The following is a 16,788-nucleotide window of genomic DNA, read 5'->3' on the forward strand; positions in this document are numbered from 1 at the left end:
TAATAGGCAGCAGCTAGAGAGGCAAACCCACTAGCTTCCCATTCTCGAGTCACACAGTCTGTCACAGAGTCTGCCTTAGAGGCATGATCTAAACCGTGAGTCATTTTTGCCATTTCTGGGTAGGCGCTGCAGGGAAAAAAAGGTTTGTTAGTTTCGTGATGCTGGATTGTGCTATCCGTATCCACTTTTCCATTTTTCAGCCATTGTCGCTTCTCACTGTCAGTCGCACTTGTTTGAATGACAGAAATCGTGTTATCAGCCTCTTGACATGTTTGCATCACTGCGAGTTGTAATTGTGGACTTCAGGGAGAAAGAGCAGCCCGCTTGGTTTCCTCGTCAGCTCTCTGATTGCACTGAGTCACTATATCTTCTCCCGCTGTGTGCACCTGACATTTGACAATAGCCAATGCCAAGGGTAGCTGTGTGGCCTGTAACAGATTTTCAGCTAGTTTTTGATGTTAGATTGTCTTCCCTGCACTAGTCAGGAACCCCCATTGCTTCCATAATGCACCATGGTTGTGAGACACACCGAAAGCATAACGTGAGTCTGTAGATTATAGTTTCGCAACGTGACTCCAAAATAAATGCACGTGCTTATGCTGACTAACCTGAGGGTAACCGCTCACTTTCCAGGCAATGGCCCTCCTGTGCCACCACGGCATACACTGTTGAGAGGGTTCCATCTCCCAACCTAAGGGTGTTGCTATTCACATACATAACAAGCCCATCAGGGAGCACCACATCAGTGACATCAGGCCTGATCCTACACTGCACATCCAGTACTTCCAAACAGTGTTGAGGTTCCCCATCAATTTTGGTTGGCAGCAATGTTGCTGGGTTCAAAGTAGTGCAGCGTTCAAGAGTGACACTGGACAGAGTCAGCAACACGTTCTGGTAATGAGTCAGCCTTCTTGGTGTTAAATGAGCTGTTCTGGCTTGCGTTAAAATAGCATGCACGGCGTGAGGTACTTGCACCATGAAAGCTGACATCATGACAAGGTCTGCACAAGACATTACTGCTTTGACAGTTGGAGCAACAGCCCTTAGACAAGGAGGTAAGGCTGAAGCTACTGAATCTAGCCTCTTGGAGTAGTAAGCAACGGGATGGTGTTTGTCCCCGTGAGCTTGGGTCAGGACAGCAGACATAAACCCCTGTCTCTCATTCACATATAACACAAATCTCCAGGCACAGTCAGGTATACCCAGAACAGGTGAAGTAATTAATGCTTGTTTTAAGCCAGTCAAAGTCTTTTCACCTTCGTCAATCCATGTCAGTCGGTCTGCCAGGGCTAGGCCCTATCCATGTATTCAATCCTGTAAGGATTGTACTCGCTGCGCGTAATCCTGTATCCATGGGCAGCAGTACCTGATTGTGCCCAGAACTGACATGAGTTGTGATTTTGTTAGAGGTTTAGCATTTCCAAAATAGACTGAATTCTTTTAGTCCCCACTGATCGAGCATTTTGGGTGACGATGTGTCCCAAATAAGAAAATTTTTGTTTTACTAACTGCAGCTTCGCCTTAGAGGCTTTATGGCCATTTTTTGCAAGAAAGCAGAGAAGCGCTCTGGTGTTGACTTTGCATGCAGACTGAGATCTCGAACATAGCAGCAAATCATCAACGTACTGTACAAGCACACCTCCTGCAGGAGCTTGGAACCCTTCCAAATTCTTTGACAGTTCCTGTCCAAAGACGTTAGGCGCTTCGGTGTAGCCCTGAGGCATCACTGTCCACGTCCAATGTGTTCCCTTAAATGTGAAGGCGAACCAGCACTGTGAATCTGGGTGCACAGGGATTGAGAAGAACACATTTGCTGGATCAATAACAGAAAACCAAGTTATCCCTGACGGTATCAATGACAAAACAGTAGCTGGGTTTGGCGCAATAGGAGCCCTTGAATGTATAGCCTCTTTTACAGCTCCGTGGAGTTGGCCCCCTACAAACAGCACAAATGAAATAAACTTTATGAGTCCAAAAGAAGGAGAAAGTGAGAAAGGTTGACTTCATAGCAGCCTATGCCTCCCATCTCTCACTGGACCTCCTGGCCCTAACTGAAACCTGGATCACCCCAGACAACTCAGCCATACCTGCAGCACTCTCCACTAACTATTCCTTCTCTTACACCTCTTGTTCCTCTGGCACAGGTGGAGGCACAGGCCTGCTCATCTCTCCCCGGTGGGAATACTCTAGTCTTCCTCTTCACTTGCATGATCTGTCCTCATTTGAATGGCATGCTGTCTCTATCACTGCCCCAATCACTCTTGTTGTGGTTGTTCTTTATCGCTCTCCTGACCCTCTCAGCTGCTTCTTGGATGACCTTGACATCTTGTTGAGCTCTCTGCCAGGGGACAACTCTCCGCTGATTCTCCTGAGTGACTTCAACCTGCATGTCGATGACATCCATGCAAGCGGCCTTCTGTTGCTCCTACAGTCCTTTGATCTCTCCCTGTCCCAATCCCCTGCTATTCACAAAGCGGGCAACTGTCTTGACCTTGTATTTTCCCGCAACTGTGGCTATCCCGTCCTCTGTCACTCCGCTTCATGTCTCTGACCACTTCTTCATTTCCTTTCAACCCTCCCTCACCACTAACTCCTCGCCTGTTTCTGCTCCTGTTGTCACCTTTTGCTGCAACTTAAAATCTCTCTCACCTTCCTGCTTTGCCTCTGCTACTCTGGCCGCTCTCCCTTCTGCTGCGCAATTCTCGGATGTATCTACAGATGATGCCACTACCACTTTCCTCTCTGCCCTATTCTCCTCCTTCGATTCTCTCTGTCCTCTGTCTTCTAGACCAGCACACCCCATTGCTACCCCATGGCTGTCTGATATGTTACGTGCTAACAGGACCAAACTGCGGGCTGCAGAGCGAAGATGGCATAAATCCAAAACTCCATTGTACCTGGATGCCTACCGGTCACTCTTAGCTGCTTTTCAGTCTGCCGTCTCTTCGGCTAAAACCTCCTTCTTCCACAACAAAATACAATCTGCATCTAAAAAACCACACAGACTCTTTGCGACCTTCTCCTCCCTTCTGTGTTCCCTGCCACTTCCTCCTCCCTCTTCTCTCAGTGCTGATGACTCTGCGTTGTTTTTCTGCGACAAAGCAATTATTGATAAGTTCTCAGCATCAACCTGCCTGGTTCATGCTGGACCTCCCTGCGAAGCTATCCTCTCCAAATTCAAGCCACTTTGTAAATCTGACATCTCTGACCTCCTGATACTGCGCAGAGCCACCACCTGCTCGCTTGACCCAATCCCACTCACTCCTACAGAACATTTCCCCGCAACTCTCCACCTTCCTCTCTACGATCATCAACTCCTCGCTCTCCTCTGGCTGTTTCCCAGGTGCTTTCAAAACCGCTCTAATTTCACCTCTGTTAAAAAACCCTCCCTGGATCCCAATCTGGTTGAAAATTACAGACTAGTCTCTCTCCTCTCCTTCCTGTCTAAAACCCTAGAGCGGGCAGCCTGTGATCAACTGATGACCTCACCCGGAACCATCTCCTTGATGGTTATCAGTCTGGTTTCAAAGTCGGTCACTCCACTGAGATGGCCCTTCTGGTGGTGTCTGATGTTCTCAAAGCCGCTAAAACTGCCTCCCTCTCCTCGGTCCTCATCCTCCTTGATCTGTCTGCAGCATTTGACACAGTCAACCACCAGATTTTACTCTCCTCTCTTAGTCAGCATGGAATCAAAGGTGTGGCACTAAGATGGTTTGAGTCCTACCTATCTGATAGATCATATCAAGTGGTCTGGTGGAGCTCTCATCCTTCTCCTCTGCCTCTCTCAATTGGTGCCCCGCAGGGCTCGGTATTGGGTCCTCTTCTTTTCTCGATCTATACCTCCTCCCTCCGTCCAGTCATAGCCTCCCATGGATTCAAATACCACTGCTATGCTGATGATGCTCAGATCTTCTTCTCCTTTCCACCTGGTGCGTCAGACATCTCCGCACATGCTGCTGCCTACCTGTCGGACATCTCTTCATGGATGTCTGATCACCACCTGCAACTCAATCTATCCAAAACAGAGATTCTTCACCTCCCAGCTGGCCTGTCCTCCTGTCACGAAACTGGACAACTCACTCATTTCACTTATCTCCTTGGCTAAGAGTCTGGGAGTAACAATTGATGCGAGTCTGTCTTTCTTTCAGCACATCAAAGCCATAACCCGGTCCTGCAGATACATCCTGCATAATATCCGCAGGATCCGTCCTTACCTCACAACTCACTCTGTGCAACTACTTGTCCAGGTCATGGTGACTTCCTGTCTGGAGTACTGCAACTCTCTCCTGTGTGGCCTTCCTGCTACTGCCATCAAAAGTCTGCAACTTCTACAAAATGCTGCTGCACGAGTTGTGTTTGATTTGCCAAAGCGTTCCCACGTATCTCCTCTTCTCATTTCCCTGCACTGGCTTCCTATAGCTGCCTGAATCAAATTCAAGACCCTGGTTATTGTCTAGAAATGCATCAATAGAACTGCTCCCAGCTATTTACAGGTCTTGATCAACCGCTACACCCCAGCTAAATCCCTTCGCTCGTCTACTTCTGCTCCCTTGGTGGTCCTGCACACGAAAGGTAAAGCACGGAGGTTCTCGGTTCTGGCTCCGTGTGGTGGAACAACCTTCCCCTCCCACTCAGAACTGCAAAAACTGTCTACATTCAAGAAGGGTCTGAAAACTCACCTTTTCCAGACCCCTTTCATCCAGGATCTCTCCAGCTCATGTACGGTGTAAATGTTCACGCACTCTAACTTCATGAGGATCACCGGATAAAGCCTTTTATCAGCCGCTACTCCGGCATTGTATTTGCTTGAGTATCTTAATATTATTTTAAAAAAAAATGGTAGGAGGGTGTCAGGATTTGTCTATCCTGCATTTTATGGACCTACCTGAACGATGAACCTCGGTGCAGCAAGTGGTAGGTAACGAACTAGGTTTACTTGAGTCACATGTCTGCAGCTATGTCTCTTTCTCTTAATGCAATGCATAAACTGTACTTTTGCCGAGATGTACATCACTTTGGACAAAAACATCTGCTAAAAAATAAATTTAAATGATTCATTAGTGCTACATTTGTGCCATAAAAATTAGAGTTTGTGTCGTTGGAGTTTTTTAGATATTAACATTTATTTATTTATTTCGGAAGTGACGTCATTCCAGCCCCCCTACAACGCCCCAGGAAGTCGATTCAGGCTCATTCGTTTGTGCTACATTCGTGCCGTTCAAACTGCGTTTATATCTCCTTTCATTCTGGAGACATTAAAGGTTGTTTACATGGCATGTGACGTCACTCCAGCCCCCTACAATACCGGAGAAACTGGAATTCGGGCTCATTTGTTAGTGCTATATTTGAGCCGTTCGAACAGCCCCGTCCTATCGCTTTTGCTTTTTCAAATATAAAGGATAATATTTAGCATCATGCTAAGTAAGCGGCACAAATGTAGCACTAACGAAAAATATGCATTTCTTTTTATTTGGGCCGTTTAAACCGCGGTTCTACCTCCCCGTTTGACAGACTTTGTACGGGGGGCAATTTCACAGTTCCGGGTGACGTAATACAAAATACTATCCTTTATATTTAATAAAAAATATTTAAAAAAGTAAAAGCGCAAGGCCGGCACAAATGTAGCACAAACGAATGAGCGCGAATTCCACCCCCTGGGGCTTATAAGGGAGGGCTGGAGTGACGTCACTTCCGAAATAAATAAATGTAAATATCTCAAAAACTGCAACGGCACAAATTTTAATTTTTACGACACAGAAGTAGCACTAAGGAATCATAAGATTCATTTCATTTATGCTGTTCTTATGGGGGCCAACTTCACGGAGCTTTGAAAATCTTCCATGTGGCACTTGCATGTAGGAAAACATACTTTTTGGAAAAGTGTTAATTATTATATCATATTCAGGTAGAAGAGAGCGCGGTACGCTAGATGTGATACATTGCCAATGGCATTACTTAATTTGTTTTTTGCTTGTACAAATATTTTCAAAAAATTCCGACAATGAATGATAATTAAATTCTATTTTCTATGCGATCAAGTTCTATGCACATTTACCATCGTTCTAATTATCAGTGGGTGGTAGTAATGAGTTGGTTTGCACTGGGTTCTCAACTTACAAAACAATTGTAAGCAGGGCGGAGTTTACTTTTAACTCCGTTCGAAAATCCAAGGATCGTGTTTTTAATGGTTGAAAGACAAACAAAAAGCGAGAAATGTCCTCATGTAACATTTTTGCCACTCTCCTCTCAATACTTTTGAATTGTGCACATTTAATGTTTCAATCAACGTTCTTTCCTCAAAACCAGTCAAGTCACGCTCACTGTAGTCAACTGCAACACCTTTCAGCAGGAAAGCTCTTCTGTGGATTTCATTGGTCTTTTGCGCTGTCAGTCACAGTTTTCTCCTGAGCCATTCAAATCAATTTTACCTGTTTCTTCTGTGAACTGAACCAATAGCAACTCCTCTTCACTGTCCACTGACTACTTCTGTGAATTTCATTGGTCCTTTTCGGCTGTTACAGTTTTCCTTTAACCAATGACGCGTAGCCGCAAGAACTTTTTAGGAAAGCGCAGGGAAACAATGCGAAGCACAGTATCTCCTTTGCATCCTTATCGCTGAAAATCTAAAACCATAGTTATATAATTATGCAAATTTCGTTGACACCTTTCCAAATAACTATACCCATTAAAAATACAAGAGAGTTTGGCATGTTTAACTAAGTTTAGTACAGTAAGTATATCGTGAGCAATGTCCTGGGTGTGTCCCCTCCCCCTCCAGCTTTGCGGCCGCAGTGTGTTGCCGGGTTAGGCTCCGGTTCGCCGTGACCCTGCTCGGAACAAGCGGTTTCAGACAGTGTGTGTGTGTGTGTGAATTTATATAAAAAAAAAAAATTAGAACTGTTACCGAACAAAATTATTTTGCGAGTTACTGTTATGTTAATAGTTTAGGTTAACCCTTTTACTGTGTGTTCACACAAATGGCATTGCACAATTGTAACAGTGCCAATAGGAAATTAAATGTTTGCACACTGACTCACTTTATTTATAAATGCTGTCTTATCGGAATGAAGTGTGACATTTTGCTATTTACTGGATTATTGACGTTTTTTATATATTATAGAACCGAATTCTGGTAAAGTTTTCAAAAGCATGTTAATGTAAATTAATATACTAATTAATTTACTAGTGGCTCATGGCTACACAGATTTATCCCAGTGCCCTCCTCTAAACCACCTGGAAGCCAGCTACACCGACACTACTGGGAGCGCCTAAACCAACTATGCATCGGGCACGGCCGATTCAGGGCACACACGTACAAAATGGGAATAGTAGACAGCCCTGGATGCCCATGCGGTGAGGAGCAACAAACTGCAGAGCATCTGCTGGCTTACTGCCGCACGTACACAACCACGCCAGTGGATCTGACGAATATCGATGACACAGATGTTAAACTCTGGCTACATGAAGCCAATTTTACAGCTTAAAGCTTGCCCTATGTTGCTGATGATCTGTTTTTGATCATACGATAAATAAAAATAAATATACTAATCACACTTGGCTCAAACTTAAATTTAATGTTCAACAGTGTTTTTCTATTCTGAACAACTGCATGTTGGTGAATTATCCATTTCAATTCAGTTTATTTTTATAGAGTGCTGAACAAAGGCATGAAACAAAGAAACAAATGAGTTAACTATATACTAGAGTAATACATTATCCATACAGTTATTATAGCTATAAGTATGACTATTGGCCACGGAGGAAAGGAACAAAAAACTCTCAACTGAAAGTCAAGGGAGAGGAAAAGAATGCTCTTTGTTAAAGCAGCTACATGCAAGGTAGTGTCATGACAAATGTTCATTTATAATGTACCAAATGCTTGATCAAGTGTTGTGAACATGCTTGCTATTTATTTGAATTTAATGTCAAATTTAACTTTTGAATACTGTGACCACTTTCTCTTTACTTTATAGGAATGCTGTCAAGTTACTAATTTCTGCTTTAGTTCTGTTCCTATTTATTTATCCTACTCGTTCCACAGTAAAGTGCCAATGAAAAACAAATTTAACGTGATCTTAAAGATCTTATCCTCCCAAAACTGTTTTTTTGACAGTGTTTAACAAATAAAAATAATATTGCAGTAAAATTATATTAGCCATTTGCTCATAGTATGTGAAATGCCATTTTTATTCTTTTTAAAGGTGGAATTGTCCTAAAAGGCAATCACACATAAAAGTGTAATTGAACAGTAAACAAGAAATCACAGTATTTTGTCTACTAATTCAAAACAGTTATGAACATGTGCCACTCTATGAGAAGTATTTTACTTGCACACAGCTAATGCAAGTAAGATAAGAGCACTATTGACCCTACCTAAAACAAGTAGAAAGTCCTGTCAAAATACTTACATTTCAAACTCACCTAATGTAGGAAATTCACTTTAGTACTGCCATGTACTTGATATTATTCACACATTTTAAACAATTATCTGTTTCACAGTAAAACTGCTGACAGCAAAGAACAGCTCAAGTTTTCTAACAATAACAATATACTCTAAGTAGGTAAGAATAACTAGTGTATTTCCCTAAAAGTCCATTCTGAAGGATATATAGTTATTTATTCAGTTAATAGAAATAGGTATTAATTATAGAATATGTTACTGAGCAACCATCAGACATTTAAAAATTTGGTTGAAAAACATCCAGCTAATCTTAATGTCAGAAGGAATTTTCAAAAAAAAAGAATCAGCAGGTGACCTGCATAATATTAAGCTTTACTTTTTACCATACTTTTCATTGGCACATTACTACATGTCCATCCTACTTCTAAAATATACTGACTGAGCATTTGCTTCCATTTGATTTTGAATTTTGATAATGAACTATTATCGATTAGCAGTTGGCCTGGTCTGGTAAATAAAGACCATAAATGTGACCAACCAGCTAGTTAGTTTGTTTGCAGACTGTTCCATTATTTATCTTGCATTTTAATACTTTTATTGAAAATATCCAATTTTACTGAAACAGCAGATGACTTATTTCCATTAAAAGTCAAAACTATATATTTAAGATGCTATTTTTCAGAATATGAAATATAAACAATTCACTTGATATTTTTAAAGCCCAGTAACTGCTTTATTTTTCCCTCAGACTGATTTCTGACACATTACTTTGAGTATTTTTTCCCCCTAGAGTAACAGGGGGAGTTTTTGATTATTCTGCCCACCGCTGAAAGAAGCGGCCCTTTAGTTTCTGAGCGCTTCACTTCTCTAAAGTTTAGCGAATGACTCAAGTTTTCAGTTACAGTGACACAGCAGCCCTGTAGCCCTTAGCATCGTTGCTACTGTAACGCAGTTATCTCACGACTAATGCACTGTAATGTCATAGCACCGCAGCCTTCCAGCTACTTAGCTTCGTTGCTAATGCGCTTTAGCAACAGCCCCTTACAATGAACTTAGCTTCCTAGCTAATGCGGTACAGAAGCACAACACTATAGCTATACAGCTAACTTAGCTCCGTAGCTAATGCAACACAGTAGCACTGTCGCAGACATACACAGCTAACTTAGCTTCATAGCTAATGTGTTTTCCTAGCTAAAGTGGTATAATGACACAGCACTGGAGTCTTTCAGCTAGCTTGGTGGCTAATACAGCAGCTTCACAGCTAATTTCGCAGATGAAGAAGTGACAGCGCTCAGCGAGCTCTCCTTGTCATTTGTTTAGCCGTTAACACGTTATTTTAGTATCTTATTTAAGCGTCCTTTCATCTGGTGTTCACATCCACATTTTTTTTTTAGGACAGCTAGGAGCAGCCGGTACGAAGGTCTGGTTTATCGACATCATTTCATTTCATTAACCTTTTGGCACTGAAAGATCCGCCGTCCGAGCATCATCATGGAGCACTGTGCCACTTTCCCGGTGAAGCTCTACATCTACGACCTATCGAGAGGGATGGCCCGCCAGCTCAGCCCCATCATGCTGGGTAAGTACCTGCCGACGGGTCCCAATTGTGGCCGGTTTAGCCTCACTTATTCCGGGACAGGAAGCCAGGAAAGACCGAGGCTCGGCGGACCCGGTGTTCATCAGGCCGGTGATGTAGTATTTTATTATTACATATAACGTTTAGTGTAGTATTTATTTTGTTCAAGACGTTGAACGTTACAGCATTTAAACGGCGCCAAATAATGCTTACACCGAATATTGAAATTATGCTTTATATGGCGTGTTACTGCGTCAAAATCAGTTCGTTATTATGTTGAAGGATCGTTTTCTGGATGTAAATCAATGCTTGACGATGTATTCGGTTTCTTAGGAGATGTCTTATATCTGCTTTTCTTCTTCTTGGCATTGATTATTTATAGGAAGATGGTAGAATGAGTTTTGTTTTTAGTCGCACTGTTTTTGTTACCTCTGTCAACATAATTGAAATTGTCATGGTTAAGGAAGCCTAGTTTGTGTTGTGCAGCTGAGGTGAGCCCAGTCTGAACCTTCCCCATGTTTGTTTCATAGGAAAGCAGCTCGATGGAATATGGTAAGAATGTTTTTAAATGGTCACTGTGCATGAGCACATACTTCTGGGTTCTCCCACTGTGATGGTACCTCATACACAGGTAAACTTCAGTCATCTTCACTGTGCTGTCTTTCAGGCACACCTCCATCGTGGTCTACGGAAAAGAGTTCTTCTTCGGAGGAGAAGGAATTACCAACTGTCCGCCGGTGCGACGCTTTGGGCTGTTGCGCTTATCCCTGGACAAAAGATTTACACAGAGCAATATTTATTTAAAATTTGTGATTGACATTTATTCATTTAGCAGACCTTTTTTCACCAAAGCGACGCACATCTCTGAGAACAATAACAATGAGTGCGTTACATTAACAGAAAGAGAGACTTGGATGCAAACATGTGATTCTAAAGTACAGTTAGTCATATTCCACCACACGAACCAGTATACTTCACATGAGTAGCTGCACAAAGGTTTGTCCGTCATTCTTAACTGTAAACGTCGCACAAGAGGCTGCATATATGTCTGCTCGATTCGTAATCGCAAAACTATTAAACATTTACAGATTTATCATGCTCTTAAAAGATCAGTGGTGCGAGTCTGAAAGAGATGCCATCACATAGACCAGTACACATTACGTGCATAAAGACTTTCCATTATTAAACATAATTTTAATTTAATAATGTTAATCAGGCACTTATGAGATTGGGAGGAAGTGAGTTGGAAAGAGAGGAGTTCTGAGACCCTTCTCAGTTGTAGAGACTCAGTAATTCTGAGTGAGAAGGTGAAGTCATTTCACCACATCCGTGCCAGAACTGAAAAGCTTTTGATTTTGGACCTTTTGTGTGGGGAAGCACAAAGCGGGTGGAGGAGCGTAGCAGTCTGGTTGGGCTGTAGCAAATGATATGGCCATGTAGATACTGGGGAGCAAATTTCTGGGGGAAATAATCAGTTAACCATATTGCCAGTCGATCAGTAAATCAATTAAGCTGTCAGTCAATTATTCAATTAGACAATCTGTTGATCAATTGGCCAGTCAGTCTTTCACCCAATCAGTTGTACTTAATTCATAAGAGGGAAAAATTGAGAGAAATTACCAAAACAAATTTGTTGTGATGTGTGGGAAGGGCAGTAGTGAATTAATGGTGCTATATGTTTCAGGGTGGGACACTTCTGGGAGATCCTGATGCCATTGTAGATTTAGGGACCACAGAGGTAACTGAGGATATTTTCATGGAGTACCAATGCTCGCTGGGAGAATCCACATACAGGTGAAGCTCCATCTGCTGAAGTGTAACGCTGTTGTTTTTCATATATAGTGCAAAATCACAGTACTGATTTCTCAAGACATCTTTTTTTTTTTTTTTTTTTTATCTCTGACTGAGTGCTGCTGTGTGAAGAGAATCCAGTATTTGGTCTGTTTTCCCTTAAGAGCTGACAGGTACCGGCTCTTTGAGCACAACTGCAACACCTTCTCAAATGAAGTGGCCCAGTTCCTGACAGGTCGCAAGATTCCCTCCTACATCACGGACCTGCCCTCGGAGGTCCTCTCCACGTGAGTCTGACCTTTCTCCCAGAGCGACAGCTGTTTGAGCCTTATGTCGCTGAAATTTCGTTGAGTTGTAACCTTGAAAGCTTAACTATGAGATTAACATAGAATATAGAGTGTGTCTTTAGAAATGGCAGACATAAAGTGATGTCCTTGAGATAAAAAGGTGTAATGAGAGGACTTTATGTTGATTTGCGTTGTGTTTGTCAAAACCCCCAGGCCCTTCGGTCAGACTCTCCGCCCGTTGCTGGACTCCATCTCCATTACACCTCCTGGAGGAAACTTCAGCCAGAGATAGGCTTGCTGGCCCACTTGTACACCCTCTGTATTTATTAAACAATGAACATGTCTGCGATTCCCTGGAGATCTGCAGCTCTGTACCTGGTGACCCTCAGTGGGTCTCCCATTACCATTATGCCCTTTTGCTGTCTCCAGCTGGGGATCTTCTGTTTTGGTTCTTTGGGAATGTACCATCTTTACACCCCGTCTTCTACCCTCAATTTAACATTCAAGATACACAGGAAAAGATGTTATACCCCATGCGTATTTTTCAACGGCTGTACACATGGACCCAGTCCAACCACTAACCTGAAGCCACAGAACAACACCCAGCATAGGCAACAAACATCTCAATTTAAGTGTTTAATGGACTTAACAGTGCCTGTTCCCTCTTGGTTTTACAGAAATCTCATCATAGTTCAGAGCGCTAAAATTTCTTTTTAAAATCATACATTTTTGCTAACTGGCTTGTGGTAGTATACTATGGTTACTAACTGCTTAGTGCTATTTAGTCTCAGGTCCCTTAGATGTGAGGTGCATGATAGATTCATACACCAGCCGCGTGGGTGCTATCTCCAGGTCCAAATTTGAAGATGCTCTCTTCAAACCCTTGCCTCTTCATGCCACAGAGACTTGCTGAATGTCCATTAGGCACTTTTAAACCCAAGACCCAGGATTAGCATATTTCTCTCCCGTGGAGCAAGATGGGTTACTGTAAGACCAGAGCTGCAGATCTTCCTTACATGTTTTTGGGGAGTGAGTTGGGTGGGAAGCCATATTTATTTGAAACCAATGTGATCCACCGCCTCATGTCTAAATGGATCATATGACCAGGTCTCCAGAGAGTGTGGATGAAGATTGGGTGGTGAATGGTAGTCTGAAAGGTGTTAGACCTTACAAATCCCAGTAAGCTTCATGACATATTACCTCTTTATTACACTGACCTCTCATATGCATCTGTTGTGTTTTTAATGAAACATCCATATTTCTCTCATAAACATATGGTGTTTGTTACTCCTTGTTTTAAATGCTTGCTCTCCTTGCATCTCCTCTGATGTTTTTTTGCTGCCATATGAGCTGAAAAAGAGTTTTATGCACGGATGGGTCACAATTCATAGCACCTCAGTAGAAGGAAGATCAGTGGTAGCCCAACATTGCCCCACTTTAAGATTTCTAATCTCTCTGGGTCTACTAAGCAATAACATTTTAAAAATGTTTTTAAAAAAGTCAAATCACTGACTGATGTGGAGTTATAGGACACCTGGAAAGACCTAGTCACTTTCAATTGTTTTCCTGATTTTGCATGTCAGAAGCAAGAAGGTAATATATTTCGTGCTAAATCAGGTTCCGTCATTGACAAGTGGAGAAAGGGGATAAAATAAATGGCTGATGATACTATAGAACTGGGCGGAATGTATTTCTGATTGGTTTACGATACCTGGAGAGCTGTAGGTCATCACAAGATGATCCTGTGGTTTCCTAGCTGAGTGCCATATACTGTAACTGTCCCACTCAAATTTCTTACCTCTGCAATAGATTGAACAGTTTGTGACTGTTTTGCCCGTCTCTGTTTATGAATTAAGAGTAAAGAAGGGCTTTTAGTTGGCACACATCACTTTTACATTGGACCAAGAACTGGATAGGAAGGTTTATTCCTCTGCAGGTATATGGGGATACTTTAATGTAAGACCCAGTCGATTCTTGTTTTTATGAACATGTATGTAAGAATTGATTGTTTAAAATGTATTTTGGATCTGCAGAAACTGGGTAATCGTTAGTACGGCGATAGGCAACACCAGTCCGTAAGGCAAACCTGATACTCTGGTTTCATTCTGCTTTCTGTTTTTGTGTTGTCCTTTGGGTATGAGGCCTTTCTGTCTGATATTTTTGTGTGGGATGAAAGGGTTTCCATATTCAAAGAAGACAGTGAACCTGTCGTTCAAGAATTAGCCATTCCTGATAGATTTTTTAAAAAAAAAAATGGTACTTTATTAGTCTCTGTGGGGAGATTCACTCAGGCTGCCACTGTGACAGCACTAAACATCTGTATCCCCTTCATAGCCAGGATACAGTTGGATATATTTCTGGGATGTTTAAGTAGTTGTCCAATCCCCCACCCCAAGTGTTTGGAATCATTCACAAGCATACAACGTACTGTATAAGATGTATTTGAACTTCGCCTTGTAGCATGTACCATTTGAGAGATGGACTTAAAGAATCTGTCCTCTAGATTGGACAGAAATGAATGGCTTAGCCTCAGGTGGTTGTTTGGAAGTTCATCATTAATCCAGGAGAAATACTTTGTTCTTGGAAAAAGTATCGTATTTGCAGTGTCGCAAATAGCCAGGTTTCATGACAGGGCAATATATATTTTCTGTGATGTGTCACGTACGTGTAGATAGAAGTAGATCACACGCTCTTTCATTTTGATCCACACCCTTTCCAGCTGTGGCCTTGATTCCAGTGAGTCACAGGTATTGTAGTATGGGGTCTGCTGCTGGTCCACTTCCCCATTTTTGTGAATGTGGAACTGAACAGATTTTGCTTGCCAGTTCATTGTTTAAAAATAAACATTGCTTGAATAACAAATGGTTAATTTTGTAATCCAGCTATATGAGAACTTGATTTGAAAATGTACTACGCGTATTTTGTTAACATAAACTGAACGATGTGGAGACTGCAGAATACTTGGCGGGTATGAACTGAACGCATTGTATGGGGTTCACGTTGGACCCAGCAGGTTTGCAGAAAGGAGCAATACTGGAACCTGGGATGTGCGGTCTCTGTAGAATTACACACTGACCAGGGCACTTCCTGGTTTTGTGTGTTCTGGAGTAATTTCAGTATCATGACCAACTTCCATCTACTAGCGCATCTCTGCTGTTATTCAGTATTATGTTGCCATAGTTCTTATGTTCTTAATATATTCTCATTCTTTTGTTTTTTCTGATGTGTTATTTTATTGATGTTACCCTTTTTGGTGTCCTTATATGGTTAATATATGTATTTATTGTGTTTTGATAATCAACAACAGACATGTTAAGATGAAATGCTAAAATGCTAAGTGATATAGCAAAGAACCAAGCTCCCATGGGTTTTACCTGCCTTTCTGCATTTATTGGTGTTTCTGTATTTTGTTGACTAATGGATTGTATATTAAAATCTACTGAAGCTTGATAAAAATAAACCTTGTCAAACTGGCCTTTTGTGCATTTCTGTTTTTTAATTGCACCTTGAACAGCAGGTTTATAATGACCTGTGCTGGTTCAATTTTTTTAAGTAGTTCCTTGATGGATGCCAGTGTAATGTCTTACTTTTTTACTATGTTGCTCTCTTTTTATTCACATAAATAAAGCAGCTCACTCGAGTGCACACCAAAAATGGATGCAGCAAGTGGTGTTGCAGTTAGCGCTGGTGTCTTGTAATCTGGAGGTCCTGGGTTTGATTCTTAGCCTTACTTTAGTACCCTTGATCAAGGTACTTTGAATTGATACATTAAATATTGTCAGCTGTATAAATGTGTAAATAATTGTGAGTTGTTTATTGCACGAACTTACCCCTAAGTTTCCTTGGAGAAAAGCAGCAGCTAAGTGACTAGCTGAAGTGGGAGCTTTCTGGATGTGATGGAGGTGCTCTAGGAGAGAATGAGTTCCACCTTCGGACCACAAGAGGACGCCTCCGGTCCAGGAACCAGGAGCAGTGAGTACAGGGCTGTGAAGGGTGAGTGGAAAGCCGCAGCAATATTGTCTAGAAATTCTGAACTGTCTTGACCCTGCTGATAATCCAGAAACAGGACTGACAACAGGAAGGAGAGGAGGGAAGAGGGCAGCATATGGGGTCAGATCTGATTTTGCCAGGCTACTTTAATGTGTGGAGAGACAAATGTTATGATCTGAAATCACCAAGATTCTTTTATATTGAGGAAATATAGAACATATTCTATGATTAGTTTTATTACTTTAAAATTATTTTTATTTTCTATGAGTAGCAGTGATATTGAAGGTTGACTCCGGGTACAGTTGTGGCACAGTTTTTATGGCTGTCACCTCACAAGCACCCTTGACCAAGGTGCTTAACATGACTTGCTCCAGTAAATTACCCTGCTGTATACAAGGATAAACAAGTCTGAATAAGTTAGTGTATAAACCTTGTAAGTTGTTTTTGAGAAAAATGTCAGCTAAATAAATTTAGACTGGGATCTCATCCAGGGGGTACCCCTCATTTTGCATCCAATGATTCTAGGATTGGCTCTATACTGCTGAATCCCTGACCAGGACAAGCAGTTACTCAAAGTAAGTAACTGAGAGTGCAGGCTACCAAGGTTTACCTGGTTTTTATTAAACTAAAACAGTGTGTAGCGTAGTGTTTGTGTAGGAATTATAGTCATAAAGACCACAAGGAGGCACAAGTGCCTAATATAAGATATACAGCCTCATAATAGATTTCTAGCTTTATATATT

General features: G+C 41.8%; 1 protein-coding gene across 1 annotated transcript; it reads left to right on the forward strand.

The window, feature by feature from the left end:
- The first annotated feature begins 9,557 nt into the window (after positions 1-9,557).
- LOC108938836 (desumoylating isopeptidase 1) lies at positions 9,558-15,524 on the forward strand. Its single transcript, XM_018759786.2, has 6 exons — positions 9,558-9,980; positions 10,508-10,529; positions 10,645-10,714; positions 11,662-11,771; positions 11,933-12,055; positions 12,269-15,524. Exons 1-6 carry the CDS (start codon positions 9,893-9,895, stop codon positions 12,345-12,347), a joined length of 492 nt encoding a protein of 163 aa, XP_018615302.1. The 5' UTR covers positions 9,558-9,892; the 3' UTR covers positions 12,348-15,524.
- The last annotated feature ends 1,264 nt before the right edge of the window (positions 15,525-16,788 follow it).

This window comes from Scleropages formosus, chromosome 20, assembly GCF_900964775.1.
Source record: "Scleropages formosus chromosome 20, fSclFor1.1, whole genome shotgun sequence".
Lineage (NCBI taxonomy): Eukaryota > Metazoa > Chordata > Actinopteri > Osteoglossiformes > Osteoglossidae > Scleropages > Scleropages formosus.